This window comes from Leucopleurus acutus (assembly GCF_964270905.1).
Source record: "Leucopleurus acutus genome assembly, chromosome: 10".
NCBI lineage: Eukaryota > Metazoa > Chordata > Mammalia > Artiodactyla > Delphinidae > Leucopleurus > Leucopleurus acutus.
This window is the reverse complement of record NC_139153.1, coordinates 45,286,985-45,308,318: the sequence shown is the minus strand read 5'-3', so window position 1 is coordinate 45,308,318 and position 21,334 is coordinate 45,286,985. Positions and strand designations below refer to the sequence as shown.

General features: G+C 44.8%; 2 protein-coding genes across 4 annotated transcripts in view; one reads left to right on the top strand and one right to left on the bottom strand.

Moving 5' to 3' along the window:
- Positions 1-1,521, top strand: part of ULK4 (unc-51 like kinase 4) — a 512,005-nt gene extending 510,484 nt beyond the window's left edge. Inside the window, exon 37 of the mRNA XM_082849145.1 lies at positions 1,352-1,521. Within this exon, the coding sequence (XP_082705271.1) occupies positions 1,352-1,415 (64 nt within the window). The 3' untranslated portion in view covers positions 1,416-1,521. The remainder of the gene's footprint in view (positions 1-1,351) is intronic.
- Positions 1,522-6,860: 5,339 nt separating this feature from the next.
- Positions 6,861-21,334, bottom strand: part of CTNNB1 (catenin beta 1) — a 41,196-nt gene continuing 26,722 nt past the window's right edge. Inside the window, exons 2-16 of one of the 3 annotated variants that reach the window (XM_082848263.1) lie at positions 20,419-20,479; positions 19,751-19,978; positions 19,290-19,543; positions 18,920-19,158; positions 18,630-18,831; positions 17,347-17,491; positions 13,834-13,937; positions 13,416-13,754; positions 12,979-13,137; positions 11,364-11,483; positions 10,580-10,730; positions 10,370-10,491; positions 9,204-9,264; positions 7,933-8,152; positions 6,861-7,630 (exon numbers count right to left, since the gene is read on the bottom strand). In XM_082848263.1, the coding sequence (XP_082704389.1) occupies positions 7,944-8,152; positions 9,204-9,264; positions 10,370-10,491; positions 10,580-10,730; positions 11,364-11,483; positions 12,979-13,137; positions 13,416-13,754; positions 13,834-13,937; positions 17,347-17,491; positions 18,630-18,831; positions 18,920-19,158; positions 19,290-19,543; positions 19,751-19,978; positions 20,419-20,431 (2,346 nt within the window). In that variant the 5' untranslated portion in view covers positions 20,432-20,479 and the 3' untranslated portion in view covers positions 6,861-7,630; positions 7,933-7,943. Of the gene's footprint in view, positions 8,153-9,203; positions 9,265-10,369; positions 10,492-10,579; positions 10,731-11,363; positions 11,484-12,978; positions 13,138-13,415; positions 13,755-13,833; positions 13,938-17,346; positions 17,492-18,629; positions 18,832-18,919; positions 19,159-19,289; positions 19,544-19,750; positions 19,979-20,418; positions 20,480-21,334 lie in introns of all 3 variants that reach the window. The other 2 variants (XM_082848264.1, XM_082848262.1) reach the window with 2 other exon arrangements.

The following is a 21,334-nucleotide window of genomic DNA, read 5'->3' as shown; positions in this document are numbered from 1 at the left end:
CTGGGGACCCTGGGCTTGTGCAGACAGCTGAGATGAGGCCCCTGTGAGCAGAGCAGATGTGTGCTGGCAGAGGGTGGGAGAGCCACCGGGAGGCATGGACTTGAGTGGGGAGCTGCTGAGAGCCCTTCCTCTCCACGGCCTGCCTGTGTGGGACTCCCCCGCCCCCCAGCTGGGTCCGAGGCCGGCACATCTTCATGCTGTACCAGTTTGGGAGCGCTGGACCCAAATTTGGACCAAGCATGTGAAAACGAGCCTCCCTGAGGCTGGTGGCCTCTTCCATATCCACACGTGTCACTCCAGCAACTAACACGTCTACACCAGGCAGATCTCATACTGGCCGACAGGCTGCTGCTCTGAAATTGTCCTGTTCGGGCTTTGTTCGGATGGCCCCACCAGAAAAAGGGTTTCTCATGTTGACAAAGAGTGACTGGATGGCAGCGTTCTCAGTTCTGATGGGGCCCTGCCAGGTGGGTGTGTCCTCCTTGCCGGTCACTGGCCCCCAAGGGCTGCTCTGGCAGGCGGAGCGGGCAGCACGGCTCCACCCGGGTAGCCTGGTCTCAGCCGGGAGCAGGCCAAGTTCAAGTGCATTCCCTCAGCCCTCAAAGGGGCCTTTGATGCACAGAGCAGGAATGCATGGCACCATCTCCAACCACAGTCCTGTCCGCCTGCGACCCACCTCTTTTATGCAGCCCCCTGGCATTTGGCAACAGCTGTATTTCTGTGTAGCGAAGGGTGTGCTATCAGCTAATTTTACACTTCAAGGCACACTGCTGTGCGCCATTCTTTTCTTTGGTGACAATTGTTAAGGCACAGGTTTAAATGTGTCTCAAACAAGTTGCTCCAATAACGAAGTTTCCATTTGAAGCTCTTAATTGCACATCCACACCTATGAGAATAAGAAACCCAAAGCTTCTGGCTGATTGGCCAGGAAGGGGCAGCATGGAGCAGGGAGTGTCAGCAGCTGGGATCTTTGCTGGATGGCACAAGTCAGCTGCAGGCAGGCGCCGGGCAGGCTCACTGTGGGCCTCGGGCCAGCAGGCTCTGGCTGCCGTCCGCCTGACTTGCCCTCACAGCTCAGCATCGGTGCACCTGGCCAAAGTGGGCTGAGACGTCGAGGGGTGGGTGGCAGGGCCAGTGCTGAGCCCCTGTGGGACTGTGGGCTTCGGGGTCCTCACCTCATGGCCCTGGAGCCTGCAAACGCTGTTTCTGCTTCTCAAGATGATGCTAGGGGCAGCTCTGGGAAGCAGCTGGTCCATCAGGTACTCGGGTGCAAAAGAGGCCAGCCCCTTTGGAAGACAGAGCATTTTACCCTGGGGATTCCTAAATGTCTCTACTTTGGTTTTTCTCACAGTTCGTCGGCCAACAGTGCAGTGGCTTCCTTGGCCCTGGAGATCCTCCAAGCTGCTGGACACTAGGCAAGGCGGCCTTTAGCACGAGCCCACTCTGCGGCACCCACCCTCAGCTACACACGTTCACCACGTGGCACCTACAGCTCTATTTGGATCTAATAAAGTCAGCTGAACCCAGAACCTCTGGCTGAGATGATCTAACTCCAGACCCTAGAAAACCCACTCAGAATGGACCTCCTCAGTGCATGTGTGATGCATCTGGGAACCCCAGGTTTGCTAGCTGTTCTCAGAATGCTCTTTCCCTGTGTGGGCCAGGTAGGCCCCTGCTAAAGCCTGCACTGCCTGTGCTAGTCTAGGCCTGCCAGCGTCTATAAGCATCTTGCTTCTCTGGAGAAGATTTAACAGGCAGGACTAGGCAGGAATGCTCTCCCAGCTGCAGCTCCAGAGCAAGCCTTTGGAAGTTATAGTCTCTTCTCTTCCTCCTACTTTTACCTGCTTGGCTTTTCTTCATTTCAGGGATGAAGTGATCCCAAGAATCTTGGGGAGAACTGGGCAAGACTGCACTAACAGGAACAGGTGGTTAGAACTCTGCCTAAAGGAATGCAAAACGCTCAAGGAACGCTGGCTTCCTTGAAGATCTGCTCATCTAGATGGGATGATGGCATCAAGGTAGAATCACACCCCCAACTTCTACCAGTGACCCCCCCCCCTTATCCTCGAAGCCTTTCCAGCTTCTTCCTTCCTCACACATATGCCCTTAGTGCCCCCTGTGTAAGAGTCAAGCCTGTGAAAATACTGGGTGGACACTGCGGAAAGGGGCTGGGACTGTTGTACTGAGGGAGGGAGGGCTGGACCGTGGGCAGCTTGAACCAGGTGAGCAAGTTGAGAACATTCCTTGGCCTCCTCTCTGGGTCCTCTGTTTCCCCACCTGCAGAATGAAAGGGCTCGACTAGATCAGTAGCTGCAGTGCTCTGGGCTGCTGAGAGAGGGGATCTGCCCCTTGACACACACTGCCTGAGCCCAGATGGGCTTCTGTCCCAGGCAGCAGCCCCTATGTGGGGGGAATGGGCGGGGGACGCAGAAGCAGGAGGCACAGGGGCACAAAGGCGGCCCCACACCTACTGCATCACGGGAAGCTGGGCACACTGTCGCCAACAGGCCCACTTTGCCGCGGTGATCTGGGTAATGTGCCAGCTTCCATTTGGCTTTGTAACGAACACAGCAGCTCCGTGCCCCCCTCCGTCAAAGGCGTGGATGTCACTTACCTTATTTAAACCTCACCACCTGCCAAGCAGACCTTCTTATCTCCATTTCATAGGTGAGAAAACTGAGGCTCAGAGGAGCCAGTCCACTTGCCCAAGGCCCCACTGCTGGGTTGAACTCGGGACTCGGACTCCGCAGCCTGTGTGTCTGCCAGTGGGACGTCTAGAGTCGAGCTGAGTAGCAGGGGTGTAAGGGGGAACCCCACCCAGGAGCAGGCAGTGTCCTTTGCTCTCATAGCCTCCTAACTAACTGCCCACAGGAAGTCCTGCTGGGCAATGTGCCCATCACCAGGCTGTGTGCCCAGGTGGCCCTGGCCCGGCTGGATTTGTTCCTGGGGTGGGGGAAGCTGATGGGGAGCAGCTGGAGGCCTGGCCCTCAGCTCCTGTTGCTTTGCCACTTTGGTCCAGGGAACAGGCACAGTTCTCCCTGTTTTCCCAGAAAATCTGTTCCCTCCTCTTTCATTCAGCTCTTAGGGGAAGCACCCTGGAGTTCTGGACCTAGAGTCCCCCAGAAGGTATTTCAGAGCCATCGAATTCGTCTTTCTCTGCCCTTTTGAGTTGAGCAGGGAGGAGTCTTTGCTGCTTAAGGTGAAACAGGAGGAAAGTTTTAACATTCCAGAACCACGTTAAGTGGACCGTGCCTGGCCCTGAGTCCCACAGCCTCGCCTCTTTGAGGAAAGGCGTATTTGAATAGGCAAGGGGCAAGGAGGAGATGGTCCCAAGCAGGGCTAGTACCCCACCAAGGGTGTTCAGCCCAGGGTGACAGGCGCTAAAGCTAGCCCACGCCAAGTTTTGCACCCTGGCATGAGGCTGTGTCCTCCTGGAGTTACGGGATCCTTTTTGTCCTTCTCACAGAGGTGCCTTATGGAAAGCAGCACCCCCAATCCTAATGAGCTGAGCCAGGGGACATGAGCAGTCTGGCTGAGTAGACAAGAGGGAAGCGGAGAGCAGTGCCCTTCCCTGCCCCACATGAGAGGCCCATACCCTTTTGTGGCTTCCCCGGCTCCAGTTCTGAGAAGCCCTGGGCCCCAGCCACCCATCAGAGCTCTCAGGATTCTCGCAGTGACCAGAGGCCCAGACCCAGGTAACTACCGGCCCTCCTCTTCCCACCACCTCCAAGCTTTAGCTGTTTGCTAATTGGCTACATGTAGTCCGTCGGCTGAGCCCCCCCAGGGATGAATGGCATCACTGAAGTTGCAGGGTGAGGGGGCAAAGGAGGCAGCAGGAGCATGCCTTGCATGGAGCGGAGCAGAGCGGACCAGCGAGTGGCTGCAGCAGGCTGCCTTCTTTCCCTAACAACAGGCCCAGAGCTTTGAGACCTTGCCTCAACTTACAGCCTGAGAGTAGGTGCCCAGTGAGCTGTCCCTCTGTGACGATCTGTCTGGGGTGACTCTGGCCTGGAGGGTATCCTGAGAGGAACTGACAGTCATCTGGCAGCTAAGCAAGTGGCTCTGTAGGACGCAGCAACAGAATTTACTGACTGACGGTTCTTTGGGCTTGTCTAGCTCTTCCTGTTTCCCATATTATCATGAGGTTTCCCCTATTACCTCATGAGGTTCTGAGGTCAATTTTGTGAATGCAAGGCAGCTCTTAGCCCTGTGGGACAGCTCAGAAGTGGAGGCTCTGGTGGCTAAGGCTTTTGTCCATAGTGAGCGATAGTGAGAGGACCTGGGTCTCTCCTGCCTCCACTTGAAGCAAAATGCCCTTTATTCTCCCTCCTCCAACAACAGAAAAATATGTAGAAATAAATCTCTCTGATAAATGGACTTATGCAGGGGCTGAGGTAGGAGCCTCAGGAGGGAACTGGTAGGGAAGGGGGCGGCAAGAAGCTACAAAAGCCCAAAGAGGCTTGGTCCCTGGGGAGGCCTGTCTGGAGTGGGGTGGGGACAAGACTCACGGAGTTTCAGGAGGCTTTGGCCCCAACAGCCCCAAGCTTCCAGGAGGCCGAGGGAGGGAAGGGGCAACAAGCACCAGCCTTGGCCCAGAATAAGGACCAGGGCGGTGTGGAGTCTTGATGTGACCTGGAAGAAGGCTGGCCTTTCACACCTGGCCTCTGGCCTCTCAGAGGCTTGATGCTGAGGTGGCAGAGGAGGCCAGTCACCCCCCTGTAGACTACTCATGAGGTGGGGAGGTGGAGTGGACACCACACAGGACGTTGATGAATAAGAAAAAGGAAGCACTACCTTTTCAGCCTCCCGCCCCCATTATTTTCTAATTGCATTTGATGGGTGTTCACTCAAGCAAGGCAAGCAGTTAGATTCTCACCTAGTAGAACAAAACAACTGCAGTGGAGCAACTCAGCTCTCTGCTGGTTTACAAACCATATGGCACGATTCGGATCTTCTGTTTTTATTACACTAATCAAGACATATGTATCTCAAGATCTTTCACTGTCAAGGATTCCAATAACCAGATCAAAGCCTCATGTCTAGAACACCTCATCCAACATGGAAAAGCTTCATTTTTCAGCTCATTGGTGGTCACTGCAATGGGATCAGCTGTCCTACGCACCTCCATCCCCAGGTAACCACTATCCTGTTTTTTTGTGGTAATCTAAATTTTCTTGCTTTTTAGTTTTACTATCTCTGGATGATCTCCTTAAAACAGTTTGCCTTTCTCTTTGCACCAGTGCAGTCCTACGGCATGCATCTGTGACTTGCTTTTTTCCAGTATCATATTTGAGATATACCCATACTATTGTGTTGAAGCTGTAGTCTTTTACTGCATTGCGGCCATTCTCTTGCAAATTATTGGACACATGGGCTTCCAGTGAGGGCTTTTGATATTCTGTTGATCATGGATTTTTTTCTTGCATTAATTTCAGTTTTATCCAAATGGCTACCTAACTGTTCTACACTTTTACTAAAAAGTCCCTCTTTTTCACACTGACTTCCAATGCTACCCTTAAAGTGTCTATTGTCTTCATCTTATTCTGTTCCCTTAGTATATACTTCTACACACATGCCAATAACAGTGTAAATTTAACCACCTCTAGCTTTACAGTTAGGCCTTGACAGCTGACAGAACAAGTCCTCCTGTCATCTTATTCTTCACAAGTGTCTCTGCCGTTCTTGGCTCTTTGTCCTTCTAAGTGCGTTGCAGAACTACCTTTGCTGAATCAGATTAACCTTCATGTAAAGTTTTTACATGGAACTTCAAAACTATAATGATTTTAGGCAAAGCTCTGCAATGTTTTCTGGTTTTAAAAAAAAAAAAAAACCACCCTGCTGTGGTTCTTTATGTTAAAAGCTGACCTCACTAGAGATCTTCACTCTAACCAATAGCTCTAGCCTACCTAATAGTTTATGCAGTGCTGCCTTGGTTCTCTGTGTCATGCACTGGAGGCACAACTGCCCCCTCACCAGGTACACAAATGTTTCCTCTCCCATCCCAATTACATCTTAGACCACAGGGAAGAATTTATAAAGCTTTCTCAAAGGGTCCTCATCCAACAAAAAGGTACTGAATACAGGTTTTTAAACACACAGTAAATCACAAACAGCCCTCCCTAAGCACAAAACACTTCCATGCTTTTTAAAGCCCAAAACACAAGTTCTAACAAACAGGTCTACTGACTCTGCCCTCAGGGATGAACTAAGCTTGTCAGACCTACCACCAGGATGACAGGCTCACCTGGCAGAGAGCATGGAAGAAGGCCCATTCTAGTTCTCTCTGATATGTTCAGATAAACATCGGCAGGTAAACCATCTTAACTATCAGTTCAAAGTGGAGTTGAAGGAATTCCCCGCTCCAAATGAGTCACACTTCTGTGAAGGTGCTTGAAGTCCAAATCCAGGTGAGTAATGCTTCATTATTACCTTAAAGGAATGAAACCATGTGATGGAGTCTGGGGTGGGGGATGCCTATTGGGCAACACAGGACAAAACTGAAAGCCAAAGAACTAGATGCCTTTAGTCACGTGGGCAGGATTATACACATGGCTGCAGCCAGGATGAAGGCGTCTTGGCCATAGGCTCTAAGCCCAGACTCCTTCAGTTGGAGACGATGGACTCCCCCCTCTTTTACACAAGCTCAGAATCAACGTTCAAGGCTGACACTTTTGGTGCAATTTAACCCAGGGGTAAGTGCTAAAGAGGCTTGGCAAACAAACAATTCCGTCTACTAGCGGTAAGGCTCCTTCCGTCATTACTTAAGTTTATTCAACTTCATCCTGAGGAAGACACATAGTGAAATAATTTATTACCCTCGCAAACCACTAAGTGACAAGGAAAAAAAGGTGACACAATCGAATGAATTAAAAGTTTAATTCTGAACCATTTTTATAACCGCATTTTCTCTTGAAGCATTGTATCACCGCAGGTTACAACAACTTTGGGATAAAAGGCAACTGGTAAACTGTCCAAAACAAGGTTCCAAATAACACCTCTTACTGATTTACCCTACCCATACATATCCCAAATAAAGTTTTTGATCAAAAACATGAAATAGATCCACCTGCTTATTTTAAGCATATTAAAAAGGAAACTAATTGGACCATTTCTATTTGTCTATTTTATACAAAAAGGCTACACAATGTTACACTTTATTCAGATTACAATTAGAGTGATTATGAATTAGTGTTCTACACCATTACTCAATTTTTAAAAATTAGAAATTGCTGTAGCAGTATTCACTATAACTTAACACTATGAGAGACTTAAAAAACTAACAGTTACTGCAAAAAAAAGAAAAAAAGAAAAAAAAAGCTACTTCAAAGCAAGCAAAGTCAGTACCATTACAGATATTTAAAAAAAAATTTTAACAAGCAAGGCTAGAGTTTGATAAATTCCATCTTGTGATCCATTCTTGTGCATTCTTCACTTCTTGAGTCACTCCCAAAATCCATTTGTATTGTTACTCCTCGACCAAAAAGGACCAGAACAAAAAGTTTACTTCAATTGTTCCCATAGGAAACTCAGCTTGGTTAGTGTGTCAGGCACTTTCTGAGATACCAGCCCACCCCTCGAGCCCTCTCAGCAACTCTACAGGCCAATCACAATGCAAGTTCAGACAATACAGCTGTATAAAGAGAGAAAGGCTGCTATTAATGTTTAGAACAGCAAATGTTACTCATTTGAGTATTAAGTTGCAAAAGCTGTGGCAAAAAACATTAAAGTTAATAACTTCCACACATGACCACGTAACAAACCAGAAATCTGAGAACATTCACATGTTCCAAGACATCTCCTTTCAATGTATCTTTTTTTGTGGCAGATTTACAAATAGGCCTAAACCACTCCCACCCTACCAACCAAGTCTTTCTGAAGTTCTGTAGGCAGAGTAAAAGTATTTTACCCAAACTGGCTTTTTTAACTTCTTACCTAAAGGAGGATTACAGGTCAGTATCAAACCAGGCCAGCTGATTGCTGTCACCTGGAGGCAGCCCATCCATGAGGTCCTGGGCATGCCCCAGATCTGGCAGCCCATCAACTGGATAGTCAGCACCAGGGTGGTGGCCGCCCATCTCATGCTCCATCATGGGGTCCATACCCAAGGCATCCTGGCCGTATCCACCAGAGTGAAAAGAACGATAGCTGGGATCTAGGAGAGTCAGGGGTAGCAACGAAATGGGTAAGGGGGGGGGGGGAGAGAGAGAGAGAGAAGACAGAGAAGTGAACACTAAGGTTAGGGACATCCAAGGGCAGCAAGCTTGTCAGAAAGCGCTGCTGTCTAACCTCTTCAGCGTCTGGCTTTCTTCAGCTAAGTGCCAGTGCCAGGCCACCCACGAGGCCACACAAAGACTGTTTCCACCAGAGGCAGACCAGCAGGTTCTAGTCCTGGGCCTCTGGCATTTACCCAGGCAGGGACAGGTTCCTGAGGGGGGAGCAGCAGCAAGCAATCTACTGTGTGTGACACGTAGGCATCAAGGAGTCATGGCAGGAGGTGAAGGCAATAACAAGGAGGTCTGGCAACTGTAGTCTGTTTGTTAGAAAGTCCAGGCGACACCCACAAAAGTACAAACAAAATGTGCCAGTTTCCAATGAAACCTTTACATGTTTTGTATTAAGGGTTAACATTTACATGTACCTGTGAAGGTAAGAAGCTTATAAGCTTTAGTGGTTTATTAACTAGGAAAAACCAGGTAAGATTATAAATTTAATATGAATAGTTACAGCTACAGCTGTTAGTGGTCTACCCCTCGCCACTACCCAGGTTTGAATTGTATTTTTAGAGTTTTCTGCAAAGCTACCTATGTAAATATACCCGTCCCAGAGCTGAGCTTGGGGACAGAAGTTTCCATACTCTCACTTCCTGGGTGGGTCGTAGACACAGGTATTATGGGTTCTCTGAACAAAAAAAAACTGAATAAAAAGCCAGGCGACTTGTAACATCCTGCACTGCACTGCAGAGGCCTAGCAGTAGTGACACATACTTACTGGTGTGATCCTACTGCTTGCTCAGTGTGTGGCTCAGAATTCCCTGTGCTCCAATAAAGATACTGTTGCTGACTCCAGAATTTAAGAACTGCCTTTAATTGCTACCACTACTTTCCTGCCAACACTGGTTTCCCAGATGAGCAAACCAGCTCTTTTGATAAAGCTTTGGACCTTTAGCTTGATCTGGAGATAATCAAGAAATGTGAGACACATACCATCCTGGCGATATCCAAGGGGTTCTCCCTGGGCACCGATATCAAGTCCAAGATCAGCAGTCTAGATAAACAGGTATAAAGCAAAGAAGCAAAATGAAAATTCTCAACTCAAAGCATACTGTCCAATATTTTGAAAACATACTTATTTTCAGATTATGAAAAGAATAAAGAACTCAAACATTATAGAAATAGTTAGAAAATGCAGAATTATTTTGAAATACAGATGTATACAATACAGAAATACTTCAAACTCTACCCTTCAAAGATACCTAGAGATACCTAGAGAAACATGTTTTCCCATTGCACACAGTATTAAAAATGCTAATTTATTCTTTCCATAAGTATACATTATTAAGTACTTACTACGTGCCAGGCACTGTTCCTGGTGCTAGAAATATAACAGGAAACAAAACAGGCAAAGTGTCTACCCCCAAAAGGAGCTGCTGACCGGATATGTTATAGGAAAAGACTTTTAGAGCCTGCGCAGCTAGAAGGACGAAGTTGCCATTAACTGTTGCCATTAACTGTGAGAGGAGAGGTCTGGAGAAAGGGAGTGGGTGGGGAAGTTCAGAGCTCAAGATGGAACATATTAAGATTGCCTATTAAACAGCCAACTAACATACTACTCACTGTTGGGCAGTTTGCTTTATTTTTTTTCCACCTAACAATATACAGGATCTCTCTCCATTCATTCAACAAATATAATTCACTTTATGACTATGTACCATAATTGAAAAAACTTTCAGGGTGGTTCTACTGTTTCAATGAACAACTGTACTGAGGACAAATACTGAACAAATTAATAGAAATTCAAGTAGAAAAGTAGGTGAAAAATTGAGCATTTTTTGAGAAGTACTGATAAACCGACCTCCAACTAACAGTGGTTAATAGACGGCCTCTTTCCTAACAACCTTTTGAAAAATGTTCTTTAATCTGCTAACTTTTTCATCTGTCTCCCTTGGAAATTCTAACTTGTTTGTTCTGAATAGGCTGTTTTTAAAGCTGTAGTTTTTCCTCACAGCAGTTGCTAAAAGAGTGTAAAGAATGAATATTCAAGCCAAGGACACAGTGCAAATGAACGTGTGCTGAGTGGTTTGAGAGGAAACCACAAACCGCCTTATACCTGCTCTAGCAAACAGCCAAATAAACGTGCTCACGCTGCCTACCTCATTCCAAGCCATTGGCTCCGTTCTGAAGAGAGAACTGGTCAGCTCAACCGAAAGCCGTTTCTTATAATCCTGTGGCTTGTCCTCAGACATTCGGAACAAAACAGCAGCTGCATATGTTGCTGGGAGAAGGATGGAATAAAGGTCCTTGAGGAGAAGCTGAGGGGTCACTGTACACAAGCTAAAGGCTCTGGTTCCTTTCCTACTTACCCACACCTTCATTCCTAGAGTGAAGTAATTCTGTCAGAGGAGCTGTGGCTCCCTCAGCTTCAATAGCTTCTGCAGCCTCCTTGTCCTGAGCAAGTTCACAGAGGACCCCTGCAGCTACTCTTTGGATATTTTCAATGGGAGAATAAAGCAGCTAAGGAGAAAACATACACCCAAAACCTAATTAAGCCTAAAGTTAAAACATGACAAGCACCCCACTGCACTGTAAAGATTCCCAATTCCCAGTTCAGAGTGTGAGCGGTATTTGTACTGCTTGTATTAAATCATAAACTCTAAGTTCATGTTCTTGAGTGATGCTCAGGAGCAATGGTTTTCTAGAGCATTTTTAGCTATGAACCTTTTCTTCAGAGTTTTATCCAAGCTAAAACTTGGAAGACCCAGAGGTGGCTGGAGGCCTGTGCTCTAGCAGCCCAGACCAGCTTTCGTCCCTTCAAAACTGAGCAACCCTAACGGTGGAGTAAAAGTCTCCTTCCCTTCTTGAGGTTCTAGTCCCAGTGTTGCTCCTTCTACTGCCCAAGAAAAACGAAGGGAATTTTTCATAAATGTATTCAACTAAAAGGACATGACACACTGAGATTCTATTTTTTATACTTTGAACAGGAAGCATGGGCAGTACTGCCATTTTAGAAATGGTGATAGTAGATGAAAAATTAAATGCTGGTGCCCCTACTTTGGTCTCTAATTTCCTGATATTTTGCTTATCTTTAAAATCCTGAAATTCTACTGACACACAGAATCTAGGACACCTCACTTAAAAGCAACATACCTGCACAAACAATGGAATGGTATTTAGGCCTCTGATAACAATTCGGTTGTGAACATCCCGAGCTAGGATGTGAAGGGCTCCAGTACAACCTTCAACTATTTCTTCCATGCGGACCCCCTCCTACCAAAAGAAATATGGTTAATAAATAGGGCATTGTCCTCTCTAAAGTTTATATACTTGAAAGGCTTTCTGTTCTGAGTAGCAATTACTAGATTAGTTATTCACATTATAAACCCAAAGTTCCCCCGAATTTGCAATTAATTAGTTCAGGAATGAAGGTGGACTCCATTCAGTTGAATGTCACTTTCTGAAAGTGGCCTCTTGTCAGCACTAATTCCAAGCAGCACCCCTCCCCCATCACGGTACTGTGCACAGCAAAGCACAGCTTCAATATACCTCTGAATCCCAAAGATAACTTTCTTACAGTCAGGGCACCAATCACTCTGGGTAAAGGGATATATAAAGAAAAGATACACAAAGATGGGAAAGTAACGTGCAGACTATGTCAGTGTTTTCTTTCAGATGCTCCCTCTATCTTTGTACATCTATGTGTATTTGGTGAAAACTTAGCAAAGTTTTATCACCAACTGCTAAAATTCTACTGAGCTGCCAGTAGAAAATCCACTCACCTCCTCCAAGACTATTCAACTGATAGCCTATACGGGAGAAGGAAGTTAGCTTTTGCAAAATATAACTACAATCTGCTTTCCCTCTATCTGAGTTTTTTAAAAGGTCATAATTCTGCCACTTGCGGCAGCTTTTATATTCAACTTCATCTTTATAAGGACACAAAAGCTCCTTTCTTCCTGGAGAGATTTTAAAAGGTACCCTTTGCATTCTATTAAGCCACCTCATGGAGACAGGCCAACACCAAAAGTAATGAATAGAGAAAGGCAAAGCCTCCTAATGAGTGCATCCATATCACAACTAGCAATCAGAGTCTCAAGATCTGTTCTTGTAAAGTCTTGTTCTCTAAAGTAACCTGATTAATACGAGAGAATCTTTGAAGGTCTGAGTCTTAAAACACATTCTGAGGAATCAGAAGTGTCTTTAGATACTTGTAATGAAGCTAGTTTTAAGACTGCAAACTTGACATCAAAGTTTCAGGCTAAGATTATAGGTAAAGATCCCAGAAATGCTACTACTTAGTCTTGTAATTTGTTGGCATTCGTTAAGTCCAGGGAAATAGTTTTAAACCACTCTTGGAGGAGCTAGTAAAAGGTACGTTAAACATTTATAGGTAGAACTGCAGTGGCGGATAAGAGACTCTGAAATCAGACTTGGATTCAAATTATGGCTCTGCTACTTCCTAAGGATGTGAACCTTTTGTATGGATTAAATGAGACCCCAAAGCAGTAAATCACACTCCACACCCCCTTTGTACGATTGAGGAGGCAACGATGTTAAGGACATGTCAAAGGACATACCACTAGGGGCCACATTACTCCTTATCTTCTATGCAGTCACAGAGACATGTCAGTTTTTTTAGTCAATAACAAGCAGCCCTTCAGGCAGGCAGGAGGATGGAGGGAGCCAATGACCTCAGTAGTTCAGAATCTTATGGATTTTTGCATTCCTTTTAAATAGCCAGATGTCACTATTAAGATTTACCTACCACAAACTGCTGCTGTGTTCCACCCATAGATGTACGGCGCTGGGTATCCTGATGTGCACGAACCAGCAACTGAACTAGTCGTGGAATGGCACCCTGCTCACGCAAAGGTGCGTGATTTGCGGGACAAAGGGCAAGATTTCGAATCAATCCAACGGTAGCCTGCAGAAAAGAAGGAAGAGTAAAGAACTGGCAAACAACTCAACAAAACCATTTTCTTACCCTAAAATTCCTAACACACTACATCTATCACAATCACTTGAAAGTAAAACTGACTACAGAAACACTTCAAACCCTCACCTCCATCCCAGACATATTTCCTATTTACTAAAGCATACAACTCCTACTTACCAATGCCCGGTGCCTAGACAGCCATCTAATAATAGTCAGAGGCAGTTCATTTTCAACTCTGCAACCTTCTACTTTCACTGACAATTTACCTTGATCAGAGGCCAATGGGATGGTGGATGTAGGAGTTTAACCACAACTGGCAGTCCATAGTGAAGGCGAACAGCATTCTGGGCCATCTCAGCTTCCTGGTGTCGGCTGGTCAGATGACGAAGAGCACAGATGGCAGGCTCAGTGATATCCTCCCTGTCACCAGCACGAAGGACAGTACGCACAAGAGCCTCTATACCACCCACTTGGCACACCATCATCTTGTTCTTGTAATTATTGCAAGTGAGATTAGAAAGAATTCCAGCTGCGCAGGTGACCACATTTATATCATCTGAGCCCAGAAGCTGAACAAGGGTCCCAAGAAGACCTTCCATCCCTTCCTATGGAGATGAAAACAGACGCTCAGGACATATTCAGCTTGACTCTTTTCATTAAGGCACCAGTTTACTCAGAATTTACCTGTTTAGTTGCAGCATCTGAAAGATTCCTCAGAGTCCAAAGACAATTCTGAACAAGACGTTGACTTGGATCTGTCAGGTGAAGTCCTAAAGCTTGCATTCCACCTAAAAAGATTTAAAAATATCTAAGGCGATGGCTATTAGCTCACAAGTCGTATCAGTACAAAGTGTCTTCTCTAGTCTTAGAAGGTGTCCCTCCTTATTGCCAAAGCTTATCCCCTCCATCGAAGTCCTTTATTTCCTTTCATTTTCTACAATGCTGCTCAGTTTCCCTTTCTCTTCCAGTTCATCTCACCTAGTGACAATTTCTGTCAAATATCTATTGTTCCTCCCCTGTGTGGCAAAAGCCTTCATTCTCTCCACAGTCCCCCTGCAGGTAATATTCCTATTACTTATTTCCCTTCATCCAATTATTTCAAAAATATTTAATACCAGGCCCTGTTTTGAGTTGGAGCTATACCAGTGAGCAGAACAGTCTAAAATTCCTGCCTTCACAGAGCTCATGGTCTACTTGGAGGCAGACAATAAACAAATACACAACTAGTAAACTAAAACTATTCAGTGTGTCAAATGGTGTTAAGTGCTACAAAAAACATAACACAAGACAAAGGAGGGGGCTACATTTTTAAGTAGGGTAATTAGGTCACCTAAGTGTGAGGGTGACATCTGAGCAAAGACCTGAAGGAGTTATGTAAACTCACGGGGTGAGAACAATCCAAAAAGAAGGCACCAGAATGCTTAATGTCTCGGACTGTATGAAAGACACTGACTCAAAAGATGTGCTTCCAAGTTTCACAACCTTCCATCATTTTCGGACCCTAATGAAGGACGTTTACACTGGCAGAGGAGTCTAAATGGAAGCTCAACTCCCCACACACTGGCTTAACTTTACCATCTCTCTCCTACCGACATCACTTCTAAATGCAGTGGGATGTACTTTCCCTTGTCTCCTTGTTTATCTTTTCAGGTCTGCTTTATTTCCTCAATTAGGTTAGGTCTACCTGCTATAATTCTCACGGCACCCTGTACTTTTCCCTTCACAGCATTTATCACAACTATAATTTAGCCTACCACCCCTACAGTAAGACAGTATCATCCCTATCTCGTTCATTCCTCACAGTAGCTCCAGCTGCTAACAGAGAGCACAAGGCTGATGCTACTTCCCTGGTGGTCCAGTGGCTAAGACTCCATGCTCCCTACGCAGGGGGCCCAGGTTCGATCCCTGGTCAGGGAACTAGATCCCACATGCCACAACTAAGAGTTCACATGCCGCAACTAAAGACCCCGCATGCCCCAACTAAAAGATCCCTGACACCGCAACGAAGATCCCACGTGCCGCAACTAAGACCTGGTGCAGCCAAATAAATAATTTTTTTTAAAAAAGTAAAATTATATTTAGAAAAAAAAGACTTGATTCCCCTCAGATCTCATTCCCTCCCTCCACTGTTAAGAGAGTGGATCCTAGTTCCAGATGCCTCTCAGAATAGCCTGCGAGACTTAAACACACACATTCTGATTCAGCATGCCCAGGGTAAAAGTCCGGTGCAGATGGCTTAGAGGCACCCCCGCCTCTTCCCTGTAGCCCTTACTCATATACACTAAGAGGGCAACTCCCAAATCTCTATCCCAGCCCAGTCTTCCCTTGCATTCCAGTAGCATACACTGCCAGCTACCTACTGATCTTTAGTCACTTTGAATATGTCAACTCAAATAACATTCATCCTTTGCTATGTATTTTTAATATCTAATGACTTTATTCCTAGAAGCCTGTAACACATCCCAGTGGCCTGGTCTGCTTGCCTTTGGTCATTCGAACTGTCATACGATGCTAGTATTAATATTCCCAACACCTCACTGTGATGCTGTGCCACTGCTCAACAGCCATCAATAGCTTCTCATTATAAGATAAAGACCAGGGACTTCCCTGGTGGTGCAGTGGTTAAGAATCTGCCTGCCAATGCAGGGGACACGGGTTGAAGCCCTGGTCCAGGAAGATCCCACATGCCATAGAGCAACTAAGCCTGTGCGCCACAACTACTGAGCCTGTGCTCTAGAGCCCGTGAGCTACAACTACTGAGCCCTTGCACCACAACTGCTGAAGCCCACGCGCCCAAAGCCCGTGCTCCGCAACAAGAGAAGCCACCGCAATGAGAAGCCCACACACCGCAAGGACGAGTAGCCCCTGCTCGCTGCAACTAGAGAAAGCCCGCGCACAGCAACGAAGACCCAACGCAGCCAAAAATAATTAATTTTTTTAAAAAAAGAAAGATAAAGACCAAATGCTTTAGCATAACCTTCAGGAGCCCTTTAGGATTTGGATCCCACCTAGTATTTCAAATTGACCTAAGCATTCTACACCTGTGTTTCCAAAGCTGGAATAAAGCATGAATAAACATCTTCCAGGGACCTAGAAACTCCTGCACAATATAGCCCTGCCTGGCTCTAGCTCATTACCCTCATCCTGAGCTATTCATCCCATTTACTCACTAGGTTCCAGTTACACAGACTTTCTCTTCGGCACCTAGAACTCAACAATTTCTTTCCTACCTTCAGGACCATCTGGAAGGCACTTAATCCTCCTCATATAGCTTACACCTTCTCATTCTGCAATTTCACTTAACATCTCCCCCTCTCAAGGAAGCCCCTTCCCTCCCCATTAATTCTGTATCACTATTTGCTTGCTGTTCATTTCTCATGTCACATTCATTCCAATGTGATCACTCCATCTTTTTGCATATTTTTGTCACCTTCACCACCTATAAGAATAAATACAGGGACCATACCTATTTTGTTATCCATTGTATACCATGTGCTTATTACAGTGCTTGAAACACAGGGGCTGAATATTTTCAGAATAAACAAATGAGCATCAGAATAACCTAGGGAACTTCTAAAAATCAAGATTCCTAGGCCTCCAGTCCCATACATTTCCAGCTACCTACTGACTCTCTTGTCACCTCAACACTCCAGGGATTCTGATTAAATAAGTCTAAAAATCTGTATTTGTTGCACACATTCCAGGTATTTCTGGAATAGCTGTTATCAAGCCAAGTATTAGCCATCATTTTTTTTTTTTTTTTTTACGGTACGCGGGCCTCTCACCGTTGTGACCTCTCCCGTTGCGGAGCACAGGCTCCAGACGTGCAGGCTCAGCAGCTGTGGCTCACGGGACCAGCCGCTCCGCAGCATGTGGGATCTTCCCAGACCGGGGCACAAACCCGTGTCCCCTGCATCGGCACGCGGACTCTCAACCACTGCACCACCAGGGAAGCCCCTAGCCATCATTTTTGATGGGCAATATGAACACTGCCTAAACTAGGCTTGCATAGCACCAAAGAAGGTGTCTAGCAGAACATACACTTTGTCTGAATGCAACTTTGGCTTCAAACTGAATAGGACCATCTACTTTCAGCCTGTTAACGTCAGTTCTATCACCCTTTTCCTAAGAAAGGTAATCTAATTAGAACTACACGTGCTGCAAACATGAGAACCCAGAATTGACAAGTATACTTACCAGCTTCTACAATAGCCGGCTTATTACTAGAGCAGACAGAGAGCACCTTCAGTACTCTGCTTGTGGTCCACAGTAGTTTCTCATAGGTGTAGGTCCTCATTATATTCACTAAAGCTTGAGGTCCACCACTAGCCAAAATTATCAGCTAGAAAGATGCATATATATTGTCAGTCATGGAATCTTGATCAAATGCCTGAGAAAAGCTACTATTACCAACCTATTTTATTATACAAGAATTTCAGCCAGCTTAATGACTTAAATATATTCCTGGTCGTCATTAGCTAGACCCCCATACTGGGGCCCTATTTAACCCCTCCTTGTACAACATTTCACTCAAATTCATGCACCCCAGTCCTCCCAAAAATATATAAACTCTGGCCCAGTTTTCTTCTTCCCACACTGATCACAGTAAAAGGAAAAACAAAAACAACCAAACACCATGTTGGTATGAAACAGTAATGCCCAGATACACAAGTTACATCAAAGCCAATGTTGAGCGAAAATGTGAACCAGAATGGGCACTTAAAAACTCTTATTAATCATCTGGCTCTTTGCTATTCCTAATCATAACCACCTCAAAAAGAGACAGCATAAAATAGTCATTCTTGCCCTTTACTCCCCCGCACACCCCCACCTCCTGACTCCACCCCGATCTGAAAACATATCTCATCACTTCAGGCCTCTGCTAAAAACTGTTTCCCATTATTCTTTTAACATGTTCCACTAAGCCCTGCAGGATCTGCCCTATCTCAACAGTCTCACCTCACACACTTCCTCTTCCTTACTGTTTGCATTTCTTGAATTTCCAAATCTTGCCCTGCTCCTCCCTCAGCAGAACTGTCAAAGATGCCATTTCCTCTCCCTAACCTTCATTCACCTTTAATCAATCCCGTCTTATCCTCAAGAGCTAAACTCAACTATCACTTTCTCCAAGAAATCTGCTTGAACCCTCAAAAGAGGGACTGGTTCATTTACATGCTCTCATAGCCCCTTTACTTCCTCCTAACACACGAATTAAATAGTAATTAGGGTATTATTTCAGTGTCTCTCTTCCACCCAAGAATAAAAGCTTTAAGAGAAGCCTGCATGCTATATCCCTATCACCTAGCATTAGTGCATTACATACTGACAACTCAAATATTTAAAGAAACAGAGATGTCCAACTTTTCTAGGATACATACAAAGGGTGAGGCATACAATGAATTTGCCAAAATCCATAGAAGGGCATGACATTGGGGGTCTCCCACGCTCCATGACAACCACATTCAGTACAATTCTTTTACCTTGCTTTCTTGATTGCCATAAGCTAAAATCTGAAGGCAGTCTGTTGTAATAGCCAAGAATTTAACATTTGTTTTGTTGAGCAAGGCAACCATTTTCTGCAGCCCGCCAGCTAAACGCACTGCCATTTTAGCTCCTTCCTGATGCAATAAAAGGTTGTGGAGAGTTGTAATGGCATAAAACAATACAGAATCCACTGGTGAACTGGGAAGAAGAAAAAAGTCTCATCAGAAATGTTGTGATTGCACTCTTCTCCTTCTGAGCTTGGAGCATTCTGACCGTGTTTTCTTACCCAAGCATCTTCACCAGGGCAGGAATGCCCCCAGACTTAAAGATGGCCAGCAAGCCCTCACGATGATGGGAAAGATTGTGTAAGGTCCCAGCAGTACAGCGAGCCGTTTCCACATCATTTGTATTCTGCATGGTGCGTACAATAGCAGACACCATCTGAGGAGAACGCATGATGGCGTGTCTGGAAGCTTCCTTTTTAGAAAGCTGATGGACCATAACTGCAGCCTTATTAACCACCACCTATAATGTACAGGAATTAAGAGACGTCATTTTCCAGTTTTCAAATACTGATACTGGGTAGATATTATAAGACTCCTTCCTTGGGAGTTTCCTTCAAAGCAGATTAAAAAGCTAGCCATGTCACTACTTACCTGGTCTTCATCATTTAGCAGTTTTGTCAATTCAGGGATTGCACGTGTGGCAAGTTCTGCATCATCTTGATAGTTAATCAAATTTACAACTGCATGTTTCAGCATCTGTGATGGTTCAGCCAGACGCTGGACATTAGTGGGATGAGCGGCATCAAACTGTGTAGATGGGATCTGCATGCCCTCATCTAATGTCTCAGGGAACATAGCAGCTCGTACCCTCTGAGCTCGAGTCATTGCATACTGTCCATCGATATCTGGAAAAGGTAAATTCAACACTCACTATCCACAGCTCAGCATTCACCAAGTATCTGCTATCCTAAACAGTCAAGGTGATATTGCAATCACTCCCTTCTCTTTACCACACCATTTTATTTAAGCTATTATACACTAACTTTTATTAGAATAACTATTTAATTCTCAAAACTGCATTCTGACTTTCAGTAAGGCAATAATACTCTTACCAGCTACTTGTTCTTGAGTGAAGGACTGAGAAAATCCCTGCTCCCACTCATACAGGACTTGGGTGGTATCCACATCCTCTTCCTCAGGATTGCCTTTACCACTCAGAGAAGGAGCTGTGGTAGTGGCACCAGAATGGATTCCAGAGTCCAGGTAAGATTGTTGCTGCCAGTGACTAACAGCTGCTTTTCTGTCTGGCTCCATGGCCATGTCCAGCTCCATCAAGTCAGCTATAAAAATCAAACAGCACTAGTATTACTACCAGGGAAATGTTACCTTAATTAGAAAATAAAAATCTATGATATGACTCACTGAAATCTTTTTAGAAATAAAGTCAAGTCTGAAAGACAGCCAAGGATAAGAGAATGATGGCCAGGATCAGCTCAGTGATGAAAACTCTGTACTCTTAGGAGACCACCTAACAGTTACTCACTGAATCAGTGAAGAATGGTACTGCAGCCAGGCTCCAGAAGCAGTCATCCAGCCTAGATTCCTGCTGGTGGCTTGTTTGCTATTTCACCAAGCCATTAGGAGGAGTGAGCAGAAAATGGAGCAAAAGGTAGCCTGACAAGTAAGCAGGGAGAGAGGAAAGCAGGGGAATCTGAGCCAGACTGGGTTAATGGCAATGAAGCAGAGCCCCAATTCAGTAACTAAAGACTATGATACAAACCTTGGGTAGCCATTGTCCACGCAAGACTTTCAAAACCGTAGTATGGTGTACTTCAGAGACCCTAAAAGAGTTAATCAAAGTCATTAGGATTTAAAATTGTTTGACTTTAATACTCATAAGTCACTAGGATGGCCTGTCAAACATCATGGACTACATCCACAAAAAGCCCCAAGTCGTCTTTTACCATGTGAAACACGGACCTCATGGTCTCCTCCAAACACTTCAACCACAGCTCTATCATTGCCAAACTTCTAAGTGAAAACTTCCCTTTAACAAGCTCCTCTTTTCAGGAGAAATATAAATTACAGATAAACAGGATGTCAAAAAAGCAAAATTAATGAAGATGACAAAGAAAGCATAAGCACTCTAGTAATGAAAGCCAGGGAGGGGAAAAAGCTATTCAAAATCAACTCCTCCTTGAGTTCCAAAAGTCCTCTCCTCTCCCTTTTTAATTTCTTTCACTGAAAAATTCATAGGGCTTCTTTGGACAATAGAGGTCCGGTGGGATTTTAAAAACACCAAATTAAAAAAAAAAAACACCAAATTTTCATTTAACAGGTCAATTGTTACTGTTTTCTTTTCTGATATAATACAATGCCATCTAAAATAACTTCATAAGGTATTTTATGTGTGGTGACTGGATCAGAACAGTAGATTTCAGATTTTGTACTAAGAAGTAAAATTACTTCTCAAATTAAAGTTTGCAACACAAATTAAAAGCACCATTTTAATCAAACTTTTCTAAGTTCAATTTTATAGCAATGATTTATTATAATTTTATATGTATGTATAATGTATAATGATTATATGTATTATACATATAATGTATGTATAATACATTATATTATAAAATCATTATACATTATATACATATAATGTATAATGATTTTATACAATGATTTACTTGTATAGTGAA